This window comes from Eulemur rufifrons, chromosome 20, assembly GCF_041146395.1.
Source record: "Eulemur rufifrons isolate Redbay chromosome 20, OSU_ERuf_1, whole genome shotgun sequence".
Classification (NCBI taxonomy): Eukaryota; Metazoa; Chordata; class Mammalia; order Primates; family Lemuridae; genus Eulemur; species Eulemur rufifrons.
This window is the reverse complement of record NC_091002.1, coordinates 33192526-33210811: the sequence shown is the minus strand read 5'-3', so window position 1 is coordinate 33210811 and position 18286 is coordinate 33192526. Positions and strand designations below refer to the sequence as shown.

General features: G+C 40.9%; 1 protein-coding gene across 5 annotated transcripts in view; it reads right to left on the bottom strand.

Annotated features, from left to right (window-relative positions):
- Nucleotides 1-18286, bottom strand: part of SNAP25 (synaptosome associated protein 25) — a 75327-nt gene that overhangs the window by 22642 nt on the left and 34399 nt on the right. For all 5 annotated transcript variants that reach the window (XM_069496057.1, XM_069496058.1, XM_069496059.1 and 2 more), the window contains 2 exons: nucleotides 5286-5420; nucleotides 3289-3330 (listed from right to left, as the gene is read on the bottom strand). In XM_069496057.1, the coding sequence (XP_069352158.1) occupies nucleotides 3289-3330; nucleotides 5286-5357 (114 nt within the window). In that variant the 5' untranslated portion in view covers nucleotides 5358-5420. The remainder of the gene's footprint in view (nucleotides 1-3288; nucleotides 3331-5285; nucleotides 5421-18286) is intronic.

Below are 18286 nucleotides of genomic sequence, written 5' to 3'. Positions count from 1 at the left end.
TGTCATTCTGAGCTGCTTTCCCTGAAGTCTGATGCATTTGAGCTAAAACAGAACACTCCAGGTTCTCTCTCATCTGCTCGAGTTCCAAAGGACCCCACATCTGCATATCTGAAAAGAACTGTCCAACCTGTATTTTTTCATTTTTAACAGAAAGTCTGGCATACCACAAACAGCGTTAGAATGCTTGTTCTCTTCCCATGGCCAAAGTGTCTTGAAAGATAAGGTGGAATAAAAAAGGAAAGATGCTATAACATTCATGAAATGTTAGTGGTTCAACAACCACTCCATGAAAGCTGTGTTGTGCGTTTGAACTGGCCTGCCCTGACACAGTGTGGCTTTTCCTGGGCTTAGTTTTCATAGCTCAAGGCATTAATGTATAGAATTCATTTCCTGGGATCCAATACTCCTTCCTTGAAGACACCTTCATGATTCTCTCACCAGACACAGTTGTTCCCTCTTCTATGCTCCTGAGGCAAATATATGACCTTGAACTTGGAGAGCTATTTACATATATGTTTCCCTGCAAGATATCAATTGACATCTCCCTTCGTATCCTCAGAGTTAAGCATTCCATAAATATTTGTTCAAATGCATCCACCCGAAAGAGAGTTCTCAACTCCCGGTGGGGAAGCAAGTGCTATGAGATTTCTAACCTTGTTACCTACCTATGGTATTCAGCTTTTCTGAACTTTCCCCACTGTCCTCTGTGTAACTTTACATTATCCTTGAAATGTTGGTGATGGTATCTATTAAAAACCTAGTTCCTACCCCAGCCATACTGTTTGTTACACCCTGGAGTCTATCAGGGATGGTGCAGAGTTGTATATTCTACTGGAAGTGGGATTGTTTGCCTTAGGGAGATTTCACAAGTTGAATAACCTTTCCTGTTTTGGGGACTGAATTTTTATATGGATTCAGCTCAATTCAAATTATACAGCACTGATGAACCTTGGGATCATGGGCAAGATCCTGGTATTTCAGTGCTCAGATTTTCCAAATGATTTCTGCCCTTGATGAATATTTAATGCTGACTCTCTTTAAAGAGAATTTCCTTTTTGATTGAAATACAGAATATCATCTGAGTAGCCAATGTCCTAGACGTCAGGGTGTCGAGTCATAAATATAAAATAACCCAGGAGGAAGTAAGAGCAAATCAATCTCCTCTGATAATACATTGCTCATAGTTTCCTAAGGATGGAAAGTCTAACCAGCCTCCTCTCATTTATTAGAGGTAAGAGATAGCTTCCACCTGTTTTGCTTCTTGTTCTAAGATGCAGCTTCATGCTTGATTGAGAAACACTTCAGGAGAAACAAAAACATATGATTTGAGAATCCTACTTCAATCAATAGAGCTTTTGAGATTTTTTCCCCTCTAGAATAAATTAGAGCACACATTCATTTTTCAAGGCTGGTCGACACTGCTTGCAATTTAAGAAGACACATGAAAAAGAAGCGTCATGTCCCAAAGACTCTGACGGGCGAGGGGCCAGCTCAAGGTGGTGTGTTCTTATTCATTTGTTTCACTACTTCCCACAGTCTAGTCAGCCTTTCGACACTGCACAGGTGGGCGAACTGGTGACAGTTCTGGTATGTTAGAAATTTGCATTGCATGTGCACACACGTAAACAAAAATGAAATGTTAGCTTGGAGGCTATGGTTGAAGGTCATAAAGATGTATTATGATAACAACATAATAATATACAATAAAATAATTATGTCGGTTGACTTCCGGGCTTCCTTCAGGTTAACATCAGAGTTCCTGCAGGAATGTTGCTAACATTCGCTCCTTTCGTTTTTTTCTGATGACAAATTGGGAGAGAAGAAGTCTAGGCTGAAAGCCTTCGCCAGCACTCCTAGATTTAGAATATCTGCCTCCTTCTTGGTCCTCCTATTTTTACATGAGCAGTGTTCCCAGGACAGAGCAAAGAAAACATCTCTCTTTATTTAGAGAGGGAAGGCTGCTTTTTACTGGGCTGAGGGCCTCCTCGCGGGGTCTGCCTTCCTGTGTGACCCAATTTGTGCTACACTGCAGGCTTGAACTGTCATTTTTTTTGTGATAAGAGATTTTGCTATGTGCACCCTACCCCACCTCCTCCAATTTCCCCAGCTTCCTGGGGCGCTGATGCTTGCTTCCCACTGCCCCGGTGGCAGTTCACATGCAGCCAAGGTGAACTGAAGCTCATTCCCAGGTGACGAACTGAAGCTACAGAAATAAGGGAAGATGTTGGCTCCCGTAGTGTGAGAAGCAGCTGCTTTTCCTTTTAAGCCCTTGCAAAATTTATCTTTGTTTTCCCCTTCATGTCACTGCATAAGCAATTTACAGTAGCATGAGGTGAGTCAGTTCATTTAATCATTCTGCTGGAGGAACCTCAAGATCTCAGAAAGTGATAATGACACATGAATTTATACATTGATAAGCAGTTTCAAAGCATCGCTAAAACAGCATCTCACTGAATAAAAACTATTAGGCTTGTTTTATTAGGTTAAGATAAATATAGTCCAACCCATTCTTTTTCCACTTCATCTCTCCCAATGGACAAGTTCAATTAATCCATTTATTCTTCCTGGTTGACTGTTGCTCTACCAAATTGGAATCAATGAGGTTTATTGCAAATGCCCTTTTGATTCCGTTATTGCTATCTGCCCTATTTTACCCATTTAAAAATAGTTTGGGATTTATTAACCATGCCTCGCAAATGGATGTTCAATCCAGAATCAGGAATGTAAAAGAGCTTCCGTCTTTATATTATTGGATTTGATATTTCCTTTTGTTAAAGATTTTTTCTATTTGTCCATAAATTTTAGGGCCTGATTCTAAATATAGCAATTTCTAAAAATGATACACTTATATGGATACATAGTTTTAAAAGTCCTCTATATGACTAAAGTCAGATCAGAATGTCAAGGTTAGATGTGATTTAGAAGCATCAAAGTAACTACAAATGAAGCTCTTATGTAGATAATGCTTTTGCATATCAAAAATTATTCTGATTTTCTTCAAGTGATCCCATCTTTTATAATTTCTTGGGAGCATTGATTGGGAAATATGATCCTTCTCTGCTCCCCAGACTATAAAGGTGGACTGGGTTGGGAGGGACGGTGAATATGCTTTCATGGATACCTGGCAACTTAGATACATCATCTCCCTCATCACGTGGCTTCCTGATAGGCTACATTACAACTGAACTCAATGGGATCATGGCTGAGGGCAAGGCAGTAGGGTCTAGGAAAACAGGATGTCAGCATAAGGGATTAGTTTGTTCATCTTAAAATATGGTCACTCCTTACCTCTTCAACCAGTTGCAGCATACGGCGGGTGCTTTCCAGCGACTAAGATAAAAAAAAACCATAAACATTATGAGTGCAAGATCCAGAGGCCTTGGAAAGTCAGAAATACTTTCTTCACTTGAGAAACACAAAGAATCCTCATCACATATTCTTTTAAGTTTGCAAGTAAAACACAAAAAATGTCATTCCGTTTTCAATGTCTTTCCTATCAGACTTTCTACAAGATCAGATTCCCTAAAGCAATTATATTCAAGATTATCTTCATAAAATCAAAACCATACGAAGCTGATCTTGATATCAAAGACAAAGTAATCTAGAAAAGATAATTTTGCATGCTCAGAATGCATGAAAAATTATCTCAAACACTCAGAGGACTCATTGGGTCTCCCTGGGCCAGGAATATTGAATTTTAAACACTGACATAATTTTTCATGAATTGAGATCAAGTTAACATCAAGTTTCTTATAAAGCTCGTAGAAACACAATTGGAAGTTCTTATCAATACAAATTAAGCTGTTGCCTTAGGGTGAAAAAAAATCAAGCATGTTTGAAATAACTAGCCTATAAGAGACAGATATAATAATTATCTGCATCCTTAGATTAAAAAAAAATGAGAAGGAAAGTCTGAGCTCGGCGATGGTCCCTCGGGCACAGTGTTGTCACTTTTTTCTCAGTTCCTTTGAAACTACTAGAATCCAACAACCAGTGTGGTTTCTCCAAGCTGTGCTTTTAAGTGACAAACTTATTTTGAACAAGATTCTACAGGAACTTGAAGGATTTTAACATTCCCGAAAGAGCTGTCAGCAGGCTGCTTTTTGAAATAGAATGGCTATTCGCAATGGTGTGCTGGCAGATGTTTAAGTTAAAAAAAAAAAAAAAAAAGAATACATAAATGTATTCAAGTTTATTTGATTAATATAAAGGATGAATAAAATTTACAAATAATAAGAAAATATATAATACTCTTTATTATAAATTCCCTCTTGAGAATTGATTCTCACAGAAAGCTTTTGTTGGTTTTATGCTGAACTCTTGTGTCCATAGCTAACCACGTGATGAACAAGCGTAGTTCTGACATGAATGTTGGTTGGATATTTTCATTTATGTTAATGAGTAAGAAGAAAATGAAACAATGAAGTCCTGTTGGAACGTTTCTCATTTGTCAATGACAAAAGTGATTTCTTTGCTTTAGAGAATCACAGTTGTCAAATACTGGAAGATTTCCCCATTGTTTTTGTGTGTTATTCATAGTGTAATGACTGAAGACATGCACATTTTAAAGTTTAATCTGCATTATTAATATTTTCTCCACTTTCTTAAGTCTATACAGTCAACAAAACAATAAATCAAGCCCTGATTTGTAGTGTTTGCAGGTTCCCATGATATAAATACTCTTACCCTGTCTGATTTTTAACTATAACAGAATGTCACTGAATGTGAAGTTGGGAAAATATGCAGAAACACACCATTATATGGTATTCCCACCCTACAGATATAATGGCTATATCTCAAGAGCATAGATAGTAGTAAATTGATGGTAAAATAATTAGGAAGTGATGAGTTTTGAGTATTTATTAGTTTTGATTTTAATAATCTAATTGCCAGCTTATATAATCCAATTTTAATAATGGCTGTGTCTAGCAACCAGCTTGCAAAGTTCCCCAAAATGTTAACAATCAGCTCTTGGAATTGAGGCGTCTCCAGCACACCACTGAATGTAAGACACCCACAGACAATTGCTTTTCTTAGAGGACCTTGACTTCTCAAGATTTCTAGAAATCGGGAGGTAGAGCCAAGACGTTAAGCTGTATATAGGTTTTATTATCAACCCATTCTGGTCTGCAGAGGCCTTAGTGGTATAGGAAATCAAAATCATATCCTTCCCTTTCTTTTTTAATTGAGACATTAGAAGAAGCCCTTTTCCCACCTGAACCTGAATGAAACAAACCACTCAGGGCCCCATCTTTTGCCTCCCTTCCCAGGTCTCCATCCCTCACCTCATCGGCCAACTGGTCAGCCCTTCGCTGCATCTCCTCCAGCTCATTGCGCATGTCTGCGTCTTCGGCCATGGTAACGGTGGGGGGTGGCTGGGCGCCTGGGCGGGGGGGTCAGTGATGTATTTGGCCCCGAACCTGGAAAGAAGCAGATTTGAAAGTCTGAGCTTAAACCTGTGCGTGTAGGTGTGTGCAAAGAGTGGAAGATCTGAATGACCCACACTCTGTCATGACCCACGGCTCTGTCATCTTCTGAACTTGAAGCCACACCCCGACAAGAGTCAATAGAATCATGCTATTTCTCCAGAAGGTTCCATGAATACACACTTGCCAACGTTACCATGGAGATAGATACCTGTCTACCTATGAAGTATTTTTAAAGACACAAACGACTCAAGGGTTGGGAATGATGGGATGGAGGAATGCGGTTTTGGGTTTGTACACTTTTAATGTCACATTTATTTATTTCATTTTTTCTTTGTTTAAAACAGCTTTACTGTGGTATAACTGACGCACAGTCAACCCCACATATTTGGATTGTACAATTTGAGAAGCTTTCTACATCCAGAAAACCATGACCACAATAAAGAAAATGAATGTATCCATCACTCCCAAAAGTTTTCTTATGCTCTTAATATTCCTACCCATCCACTGCTTCCCTCCCTATCCCATCCCACCTCCATGCCCAGAAAACTGCTGATCTACTTTCCATCACTAGAAATTATTTTCCATTTCCTAGAATTTTATATAATTGAAATCATATAGTATATATTTTGTCTGCCTTCTTTCACTTAGCACAATTATCTTGAGATTTATCCATGTTGTAGCATGTATTCACAGTTCATTCCTTTTTGTTGTTGAGTAGTATTCCTTTGTATTTAGAGGTGTTTAAAAGCAAAAGGCAGAAAACCTGTCATCTCCTTCAATTGTCATCAGAGATTGCTAACTGGGCTTGTGCAGAGGTGAGCCACTATCACTCCAAAGAGGGATGAGTGCTTGGCCCTGAAATGTGACCAGCCTATTTCTTGGCTACTCTCTTGCAATCTCATATGGTGCAAATTACAGGTAGCAAGACTGAGGTCCCTCCAGAGCAAACTCGTCCCTCCCTCCCTCCTTTCTCACATCCTTCCTTCCTTCTCAAATATTTGTTGAGCACCTGTAGTATGCCAGAACAGTGTTAGGCACTAGGAACATAGTGACAAGTAAGACAGGAAGTTCACTGCCTTTACAGAACTACAGTGTGATTGGGAAGATGGATGTGAAAGAAAGAAATTAGATGATTCAGTGTGACAGTAAGTACAGCAGGGGACATACCTGGTGTCACGGATGCCGATGGTTTTGCAGCAGGCCTCCTTAAGGAAACCATGCCCCCAGGAATATCCAGCCATTAGAGGGAAGGGGTGAGGGGCCTACAGAAGGGTTTCAGATGATAAGTATTTGATGTGGTGAAGACTTCTCTGTGAGTAGGACATTTGTGGAAGGTGTGGGCTCTTGTCTTGTGGCTGAGATGGCCAACTGTGCACTGAAATTTATCCTTGTCTTGCATGGTGGAGTATGGTCTCTGGGAAATAGCTGTCCAGCCAGGAATAATATTTCCAATCCCTATTTCAAGGAGGTGGTGCCATGTGTCTAGAGATGGTCTGTGAATTGTAGCAGAATGATGTGTGTCCCTATTAGACTAAGGCAGTTCAGAAATAGGTATTCTATTCCCTCTCTTTCCCCCTTTGCCAGAAAAACAGGCCCCTAGAGGATGGCTGAGCCATGAGACAGCAGCAGATTGGGTCCTCTGCATCCCTGCATGGAGGGAAGTTGACTGTTGGCCAGAAACACCTGAACTCTTAGATGAGCAAACAATATACTTCCATTGTGCTACACTACTGAAAACACAAGGGGTTAGTTTTGTTATAGCAGCTGGTATTATACCCACTAATAAAGGCCTGAAGAAACTTAAAACGGGATAGAAACACTGCATATAAGCATGATTTTCTAACTGAAAACATATTTGTATTTGTGCTTTTATTGAAAACTGAAGCTGAGAGAGGAAATTAGATTTAGGCTCTTGGGGCAATACCATGTTTGTATTATTATTTGTATGAGAATTACTTTTTGCAAAAATAAAAGTGAATATTCTTTATCAAAAAAATCAGGAACATATTTATTGGGAGACAAGGACACAAAAGTTCACAAAAGGGCCCTTACACTGAGCCTGGGGGAGGGAGCTCTGAGTTCTCATCTCCCAGGTCCACGTTTATGCTGCTTTCTCAACACTAAGGCTGAATTCCTATGAGATTTTAATTTAGCACGTATTATTAGGACCTTTCATATGCATCACTCTCGTTAAAGAAGTCATACTATTGAAGAGTTCTTAGGAGGAATCCTAAATTGAAACTTCTTTGGAGATAATAGACTTCATTGTTCTTTTCTACCCGTTGATTCTTGGGCAAAGCATCAAATATGAAATCAGGGTAAAAAAGGAAGTAAAAAAGCTTCAGGGCTGCATTCTACCACTGGCATTAAAAAATAAGGTAATATGCTTATGTTAGGTTAGTTTTATGGACAGTCATTTAAAAAATTGACAGAGCATTTTACTATGTGCCTGCTAATTTTCCAAACATCTGCTCTGGCCACCAGAATATGTGTTCACGATATAATGTAGAGCTGTAAACACTTCATGTTTTACTTAAATACAGGTCTCCACTGTAAAAATTAGGGATCTAGAAAACAGAAACTGGGAGGGATTTATACCACATCACTCAAGATGAGCAGGAACAAAATTCCAACGTTCCTCAGAGACAGGAAATCTGTCCTCCACAATAAAATGGTAGACCCTTGGGGAAGCTGAGTAGACTCTGGGTCGTAGCTTAGTGGAGTGGATAAAAGCTTTGCTGTCTGAAAGACCTGGTTTGGACTGTTGGCTCTGGCACGCAGAAGCTGGGTGGCTCTGGGCAAGTTCATCACCATCTCTGAGCCTTTGTTTTCTCAACAGGACAAACAGTGCCAACCTCACGGGGTTGTCGAGGAGAATAAATTCTAGAAAGTTCTGACCAACCTTGTTTGTAAGGATGTGGCGGCTTAATATTCAGAAAGCCTGGCTCGTTCCGGGTAGGTGTGTACCCTTTGCTAAGAGTGAAACAAATCCAGTGCTTGTTAATTAGCTTTCCTTTCCTAACAGCCGGGCGCGAGGCATGTTGCTGTGGCGCTGAGCACCCATGGAAGCCTGAAACCAGGGAAACCAGCAGAGTGCACGAGCCTGCAGGCTTTAAGCAGCATCCCTCGTAGGATTACCACCAGGAGACAAACACCAACGCCTTCTGGCCCTGTTCTCTGTTTTGATATTTTGCTGCTGGGTTCCTTGGGGGAACATCTTCCTTCAGTCTAAGCAAGCAACTGACCTTTCAACAGGCCAGTTTATTCAAAGGCAGGGATCCGTGGGCTTTCAGACCTGTGGTACTACTGCTATTTCCCACTCCTCTAGGTCTATTTGCTGGCAGATGTTTGTGTGCTCTCTCTGTCTCTCTCTCTTTCACACACACACACACACACACACACACTCAAGTCTTATGTGTTTCCTTGGCAATCTCCCCTTGAAGTTGCTATTCTCAGCATGTGAAGAACAGCTGTAGGGCCCCTAGCTCTGAGATGACAGCAACCTATCTGGGTCTGGCTGATGGGCATGTGGCGAGATGGCAGAGAAGCCATGTATGTGGCAGATACCCTTGATTGCATCACTTTCATGGTTCCCCCAGGAGCTCTCACACCTTTGTCCTGCTCTAAAATGTTGGGATATGTCTGTAATTTAGGAGGAGGGCTGACAGATCTGAAATACACAGCATTGCAAAGCTGAAAAAGCAATGTCCTCTCTGCTACTAAGATCTGGGGAGTGGTCACTGTGTGCACCTCCAGATCTACTGTTGGGATGTTTATTGCTAGTGTTCGATAAATTGTTCCCATAAACCCCGAACCCATGCATGTTAGCATCCTAACACACAGCAACTGAAGAGGCATAACAACATTGATTAACAGTAATTTTAGTAGCTGAAGGGATGTTAATAGTAAAATGATATTTATTTTCAAGGCGGCCTATAACACATCACTCACATTAGCACATTAAACCACTATCCTATGTGTTGCCCGAGCTGGCAGTGTGGCCTCAACCAGCAAAACCTACTTAGTAAGGGAAGAAACTAAGAAGTAGAGCCACTCAAAACTATTCTCTGAGTCTCTGATGGAAGACCATCAATCTCCCAGTCCATGAAGGCCCCAAGAATATCTTATCAATTATCCGAAATCAGTGCTTACTAAAGGCTCTGGCCACTCATAAGTGTTCGATTCATGTCAATTGACTTGTTGAATGAATGACTAAATGAACTGTTCTGACATCCCCGGGGAGCATTTAATATTTCCAAATCAACACATTTCAAGGTGTGGTCTAGGACAGTGCTTCTTAAATTTCCAGGGGAGTCAGAATAACCAGAGACCTTATTAGAACAGATGGCCAGGCCCCAGGGATTCTGATTCAGTTGGTCTGAGATGGGGTCCTAGAGTTTGCATTTCTAACAAGCCCGCAGATGATGCTGACATTGCTGGTCCACAGAGCACATGTCAGGTAGCTCCAATCTACAGAACGCCGTCTCCTGGGATATTAATAATTGTCACCAAGTGGGGTTGTGGGGAGGGGCTATAGTTATATACGAGTGGAGAAACAGCGGGCTAAATTAACCAGATGCCTCAGGGGAATTAGGACCCATGGGCCAAATCCAGCTTGCTGCCTATTTTTGTATTGGCCTTGAGCTGAGGATGATTTATTTTTTCTTTCTTTCTTTCTTTCTTTCTTTCTTTCTTTCGTTCGTTCGTTTCTTGTTTTAGAAATAGGATCTCACTTTGTTATAGGTTGGAGTGCAAGGGTGCAATCATAGCTCACTGTAACCTTGAACTCTTGGGCTCAAGCCTCCTGAGTAGCTGGGACTACTAGTAGTAAGTGCTACCATGCCTGGCCAATTTTTTTTAGTTTTTGTAGAGACAGAGTCTTGCCATGTTGCCCAGGCTGGTCTTAAACTCTTGGCCTGAAGCGATCCTCCCTCCTCAGCCTCCCAGAGTGCTAGGATTACAGGTGTGAGCCACCGCACCCAGCCCAAGAACTATTATTTTCAATGGATGAAATTTCTCCTTGAAGTTAATGCAACTGTGAGATGCAAAGTGCCCATTCTAAGGCAATAGTTAAGACAGTGATTGCTGCTGAGACAACTCGCTAGTTGTCAAAACATTATTCATAATAATAGCTATTTATGAAGAACTTGCCATGTGATAGGAATCAAACCAGGAACTTTTTGTAAAACTATGGGGTTTATATAGAAACCCCAAACTTTTGCTACTCCGAACGTGGTCCCCAGGCCAGCATCAGCCTCACCTGTGAGTTTGTTAGAAATGTACAACCTTAGGCTCCACCCCAGACCTGCCGGTTCAGATCACTTTCTGAACAAGATACCAAGCATTAAAAATTCTAGAAATACTGCCCCAAACCATATTATCTCCATATTAAGCATGAAAAAAATGAAGTACAAATTGACTTGATAACCAACCGAGACCTCAGAGCTGGTAAGTGGAAGAGGCTGAGAATGACTCTATTTTTGTGTTTCCACTCTTGATGGTGCATTGTTATTTTAAACCCCCCAGTTCACATGTTCTGCAGACTTCTAGCATCCTTTGCTTCCCAAGTGACTAGAAGCTCTGGGGGACTATAGGTTCTAAGTGTGTCCCAACAGTGCCCTGCCTGCGACAGTGGACAGCCTGGCTGATTTCCACAAGATAAAGTCTTTTATTCAGAAAACAAAAGGAAGAGGGTTATGAGAAAAAGCACACCGGAGACTTTCCATTTTCCCCAAATAACAGAATCTCTGAAAGCTAAGACTTGTTTAAGATAATCAGAGGAAGAAAACACTGAGGATTCTGAATATTGGATGGTCCTGATATAAATTATTCTTCTTCCTCTGAAAATGATAATTAAAATTCATGTCTTACTGCTAAACTAAGGACCAGAGCAAAGAATACTTTTAGCAGATAACATGTAGCAAGCTTCTGTTTACACTTCTATTATTAATAATGGTCATTTCTTAAATCTTCCATATCCGTGGTTGTAAATTTTTAAAAGTGTAGAGTGGACTTGGCTCCCTGTGATTGTATTTTGAATATTCTTGCACATGAAATTCAATCTCCCTTTCGGTTCATAGTGGGTGCTACTGGGTTTAATCAATTTCCTAGTTAAATCAAAAGATTATATTTCAAATATGATAAATATATGGTTCATGAGTGAATTGATTTGCCATCTGGCATCCATTTTACTCCCATTATCTGGTTAATGGATTAGGTCACAACTGCTCACAACAGGACTTCTTAGTAGCCTGGTCTCCTTGCATCAAAACCTTTTTTAGTTGCTTGTTAAAACTGCAGATTCTCAGTTGCATCACCTATGGAAATAGATCTATGGAGATTGGGCTAGAATTTGCATTTTTAACAACCGCCATAGGTCCTTCTTATGCCTCCCAGCATGGGAGGATCAATGTGTAGCATTACTCAGGGCTGAAGGTCTTTGTAAGTATCCAATGGGATATTCTGATAACCCTAAGATAAAATCATCCAGAAACACAAGTACATAGTTCCTCAGCATTTAAGGAGGCCGTCTTAATTTGAGGTGGTGGCTTCTTGTTCTCCCCACCATGTTCTTTTCAATATTTGATGACATTGGATGCGCTAGGTTAAATACCATGAATACATTTCTTACAGGAAGGGTTGGCTGAAGAACCATCTCAAGTGACGAGTACTTCAACCAGCTCACAGAAGTGTCACCCTCTCCCTCCGTGTCTCTGAGGGAAGGCACAGAGCACCATTGGAAGCCCAGTTTCTTTCAAGTATAGCTTATTTATTTTCTAGACCATTCCATTCCACACCATTCCTAAATAGGACTCTATATCTATATATCTGAGTATAAATAGAAACAGTCCTGATCTGGTTTCCTCTGAGAAGGGAAATCTGGCTTCCCCAATGAGCCCCTTCCCTGGGCTATTCCAGGATTAACGACAACATCGCTGATGGGCAGCTTTGGCTTGTGTATTGTTTTTTAGGGTGCTGGGTCTCGGGAGGCCTGGCATTTAAATGCACCCAGCATTGGCATTTCTTAATTGCAACGGGGCAGCCAGCCACAACCAACACTGATTATGCCTAAATCTCTCTTTTTCAAAAATGCCAATGTTTCTTTTGTCTGTTCTGCAAATGGGCTAAATGGGTATTTAGCCCTGTGGTTTGTGTTATGCAACAGTTCCTGATTGTTTACTTGGGAGCCAAAGCACAGCGAACTCACTGACCAGGAGAGAGGGAAGGGCAGAACCCAACATTGTCTCATTTACCCTGATCTTAGTCAAGGCAAACCACAATAACTGGTTCACCCATTTGACCAACACGTACTGGAGTGAAAGGACTGCCCCTAAGGGGTGGTTCTAGGAGCTCTAGCAGGAAGCCTTTGCTTTCAGTTCTCTTCCACCTTGCCCATGGCAGAACTGATGAAAATACTGTCTGTATTCCGAGGTACACAGCCTGGTTCTTGGGAGATGAGCAGTATCCTGTAGCACTAACATTTGGCTGCAATAAAAAACAAGTTGTCTTAGATGCTAAATAAAATGATTTCTCTTAGGGAGTGCATGAGCAGACGGGATCCAAGACCAAACAGAAGGACCCCCCACATTCTCATTAAAACCAAATGATTTCTGTGCGCCTACGACCAAATCAACAGTTAGAAGGAAGCTGCTGTACACGCAGGTTCAGCAACAGTCTTGCCCTCAGTAGTGGATGCTGTTGGTGCTCTGCTCAGCTCTCTAACTGGATCTTGGTGGGCATTCCCCGTTTTGTACCTGGGATCCTCTTTGTAAGACCACCCTGGGACTGCTTCCCCTGATCCACTGAGAGCAGCAAGTATCTGGGAGCTTATGTGCACCCCCCCGCGCCCCCCCCCCCCCCCCCGGCCTCCCTGGGCAGGCCCATAGCTAATAACTGACTGGCACAGGAGTACAAAAGCCCAGCTCTTTTGCCTTAAGGTGAGGCAAACCACCAGGTGTAATGAACCCTCCAAAGATGCTCTCAGGACCTCACCAAAGCTGGGACGCCGTCTGCAATGGCTCCTTTGCTTGGTTTCCTGCCATCTGTGCCACTCTTCTTTTCCCACTCCCTTCCTGATTTCTCCTGAAAGCACTTCCTTAATAAATCACATGTACATAAATCCACGTCTAAGGGGCTGCTTCTGAGAAACCCAACCTAAGACAACTTCCATTTGTTTATGAGCTGTATTTATTACATATGGATGACTGAATGTCAGGTATCAACAAATCACTGCGTGAGGAATAGAGGGGAAAAAAGAACAAAAATTCCTCATATTCCCAGCCACAGCAAAGAATATCTACATTCAGAATATCACAGAATGGCTAGAATTTGAGGGTTACTGGAGCGTCATTTGTCACAGGAGAAAGGGAAGCTTCGAGAGGTGGAGTAATCTGAGACTATAGAGTCACCTGGAGCCTGAGGCTTTTAACTGCCAATCTAGGGCTCATCTTAAGGTATCCTTGAAATAGCAAACATCAAAAAACTTGGAGGAAGGGACTTGTCTATGCTCATCGAGGATGCTTTTAGAATATATAGAAATAACATGACTAAGGCCAATGTGGCCTGTACTTTTTTTTTTACTGTTAATTTGAGATGTTCACTATTTTTATATTCCCTGATATTACCCTAGCAAAACTAAAATTCTAGTTTCTTCTGAGGTGGATACTGCTCTTGGTACAGAATGCTTTCTCTCCTGAATTAAAAGGAGGCATATGAACTATATGGTATTTATGAAAGAATCAATGGTGGTTGTGTTGCTAAACTCACTGAGTTTTGGCATTTTCCATTATTGTCTACTTTCTTCCGGAGACAAGATGAACAGATTGGTAGGTAAATGATGCTAATCAACAAGATCTGTGTTTTCCTAGAAAAAGTATTTAGGGTGAAGAAGACACCTATGGCCAGGACCCCCATATCCTGAACCCATTATCTTTGTGAATAGTTTTTCCAAAACCCTGGGCTGCTTGTGCCTTCTTCATAATTTAGGCATAAATGTACATCACATTATTAATTTATTTAATCTTCCAAAAAATTGATTTTAATGGACTGACCTTTCAAACTCAGCATTGTTCTAAATAATATCTACAAAATCAAAAGTTTTGTGGCTATGTTTTCTTAATATACATCAAAATAGACAAAACAATTATTAAAATTTTAAAAACAGACATCTTCTATCATCCTCTTGAGCTCATTTGGCCAGACATGGAGGATGCATGTGTTATCTGGGAGTTCACTGCTACAGATGTGGGGTGGAGTCCCATGCTTTTCATTCTTGCCTACATTTCTACGTCTGACCCGTGTAGAGAGTACACAGATAGGCAATCGAAGCTTGACAAACAGGGACTCTGCGTTTGAGCAAAATCTAGGATCTGGTGGCCCACGGGCACAGAAGTGAACATTTGGGGTGCATGTAAGTACTTTATCTTGGGATCAGGGCACCCACAGAACAAGTGATTTCCATCATTGTTCATATTCATTAATTTATGGTTACCTTAAAGCTGGGAGGAGAACAGGGTGGTCAAGGGCTTTGAAATTACATCCTACGAAGGACGGTTGAAGGTATGAGGACATTTATCTGGGAGAAACGAAGGCAGAGACAACTCAATGGTTACCACAAGGAGCAGATATTAGATTTGTTCTATGTTAACTATTAAATTATGTGTGATTTTACTTAAAATTCTTTGGCATGGATATGCGTTTGTTGTAATTTGTACCCTAGAGGGGGTTGGTAAACACTGTAGGTACCCTAATTAAGGATACACACTTTTAGGATGGGTAGTTAGCATTTGAAAGGTTTTTATGAGGAGCACACATTCCTGTGTGCTCTCCACTACAGAAAGCTACTGTAAGTGCTTCTACTCCCTTTGTCTATGATCAACTGGAAGGTTGGCCAATTAACATAACGGATGTTAGGAATGATTTTTTTTTATTAGTGAAATAAGTGTTCAAAATATATGAATTGGCTAAAAATACTGGGCAGATACTAAAATACCACATAATATAAACAGGGGGTGTGTGTGTGTGTGTAGTTTACATATATATAGTGAGTCTGGAGTTATGCCATTAACCTAAGTTTAAATTTGCTCCTTCATTATTTCATGGTTAAGGGGATTCTCTTGACCACTGGTTCTTACCTGTAGGGCTTGTTAAAACCCAGATTGCTGATATAGTAAGTGATTCTGGGGTCGGACCCGATAATGTGCACATCTAAGATTGTCATTATCTTCTGCTGCTGCAGCTGCTGCTCATTCAGGGAACACCCTTTGAGAACCACTCCTTTTATCTGATCTGACTACAAGGTCACCTGAATCCTGCCATTAGAATATTACGTGCTTATTGGAATGCCCAAAAGAACAGAAAGCTGGTACTCATTATTCTTATAGAACAAGTGGCCCAATTAGCATTGTGTCTGCTTGCTAATAAATCTTTGAATGAGGGAAGAATGAATCCTTATAACAAAATACCTAGTTTCAAGGTCATAAGGGAGGAGACCTACAAACTTCAGCTACTCTAACTACATCTGCTAAAATAATTACCGAGAATTACCAAATTGGCAGAGGACAATTTGCAACAGACTCCAAAAAACAAAACCACCAAGCACAGAGAGGAAGTTATAGAACTTTCTAAGAAATCTGCCCAAAGCCTGAGTTGGGAGACTTGGAAGAAGTGAGTTCCCTGTTCCTGGAAGTATTCAAAGAAAGGCTGGCCTACCAGTTGGTGGCCTTCGATGGATGTGATTCATTTATAAGATGGGACACTGGGTCAGGTGATGTATAAATTCCCTTCCTAACCTGGGGTGTCTGGCTCTATGAAGAAAGACAAGGTGTACATAAAGTGTTGATGCCACAGCCCAGGTCTCCTCATAAGAATGGATTCTTTGTTGCAATGAAAATTGGGATTTGTGGATTAGCTGGGGCAAATCCTTTAATATAGTTCCTCAGTATCTATTATACTTCTTTTACAAGACCGTCACAGACATCAGAATTTTTATGGACCTAATTCTTTCTACCCTCTCATTCTTCTTGGGAAAGGTCTACCACGAGGGAAGAAACACTGTCTGTTCCTCAGTATTAAAGTATATACACTGTGAACACAAGGAAGTCATTTCCCAAGCCAGCACACTCCCAAGAAAGAGCTGACTCACTTGCAAATTCTGCTCCCATGAACATGACAGAAACAAAAGTGTCAACCTAATTGTTATTTCTCAGATTAATCCGATAATCTCATGGCAAACATGGGCACTCGCCCAGACTTTATCATTTTCACCTTTGATGGAGATAATTTTTTTTTTTTGTCTTAGATAACAGTTCTGCTATGTCTCTTCTTGAAGAAACCAGGACTCTGAACAAATCCACTGCATACCAACCTACTAAGCAGTTAGGCTAAGAGACTGGCTGGAAAATTATTTGCTCTAGAAATGAATTCACTGCAGGGTTTCTTTAAATAGCAAAGCTACGCGCTTACATTCTAGCATTTTACAGATCATTAAGTACTTGACACAGAGAGTGGGAACAAAAAATAAAAAAGTCCCGGCCAAAGTGTCGGGAGTCCCAGCTGATGGCAGAAGATGATGATAGAGTGTCTCTGAAGTGATTGGGTAAGTCAATGGGGACAGAAGACTGATTTGCTAAATTAGATTTACCCAAATCTCCAGTTGCTTGAGTCACTAATGTGACTGTAACTACCTCGGTGTGCAAATTTGACTTCTCCAGTTACTCAATTTGGCATTGACTACCATTAACATGGAATGGATTTAAAAAGCACTTTGGATTAGAGTTTGCAGGCAAAGAGCCTGGGGATTTTTGTAAACCCAAATCCATCTTTGTACAGAGAGAGCATGTACTGAGAACATCAGGGCGAAGGAAGCATTCTGTGGCCCATTGCTAAGATGTTTATGTTGGATCAATCTCCACTCAGTGTGAGTTTTCTATGTTCAGTTCTATCACTGAATCCATGTTTGATTGCGGATAGTGTCAAGGCACCATTTCAAAAAGGTCAGGCCAGGCGCGGTGGCTCACGCCTGTAATCCTAGCACTCTGGGAGGCCGAGGTGGGCGGATCGTTTGAGCTCAGGAGTTCGAGACCAGCCTGAGCAAGAGTGAGACTCCGTCTCTACTAAAAATAGAAAGAAATTTTCTGGCCAACTAAAAATATATATAGAAAAAATTATCCGGGCATGGTGGCACATGCCTGTAGTCCCAGCTATTCAGGAGGCTGAGGCAAGAGGATTACTTGAGCCCAGGAGTTTGAGGTTGCTGTGAGCTAGGCTGACGCCACGGCACTCACTCTAGCCTGGGCAACAAAGCGAGACTCTGTCTCAAAAAAAAAAAAAAAAAAAATCAAAAAGTTCAAAATACGACTTGCATAAACATATAGAATGAATGTGTGTTGAAGATTTATTAACTCATTAATGAGAGAACCAATAAGATGGTAAAAACTGGTTTAAAGATAATTCATACATAATATTGGAATAAGATCGCACACTTAAATACAAAGCTGGTTAATATCTTACAGGGCAATAAAACTGTAACCTTTGTAATTATCTTTTCCACCAAACAGAAATCATTTAAATTTTTATCACACAAAAATCTCCAAATTAACAAACATATAACTTCACAGTGTCTGGACCCTGATCAAAAGCTAATAGAAGCCGGGCGCGGTGGCTCCTGCCTGTAATCCTAGCACTCTGGGAGGCCGAGGCAGGCGGATCGTTTGAGCTCAGGAGTTCAAGACCAGCCTGAGCTAGAGCGAGACCCTGTCTCTACTAAAAAAAATAGAAAGAAATTAGCTGGACAGCTAAAAATATATATACAAAAAATTAGCCAGGCATGGTGGCGCATGCCTGTAGTCCCAGCTACT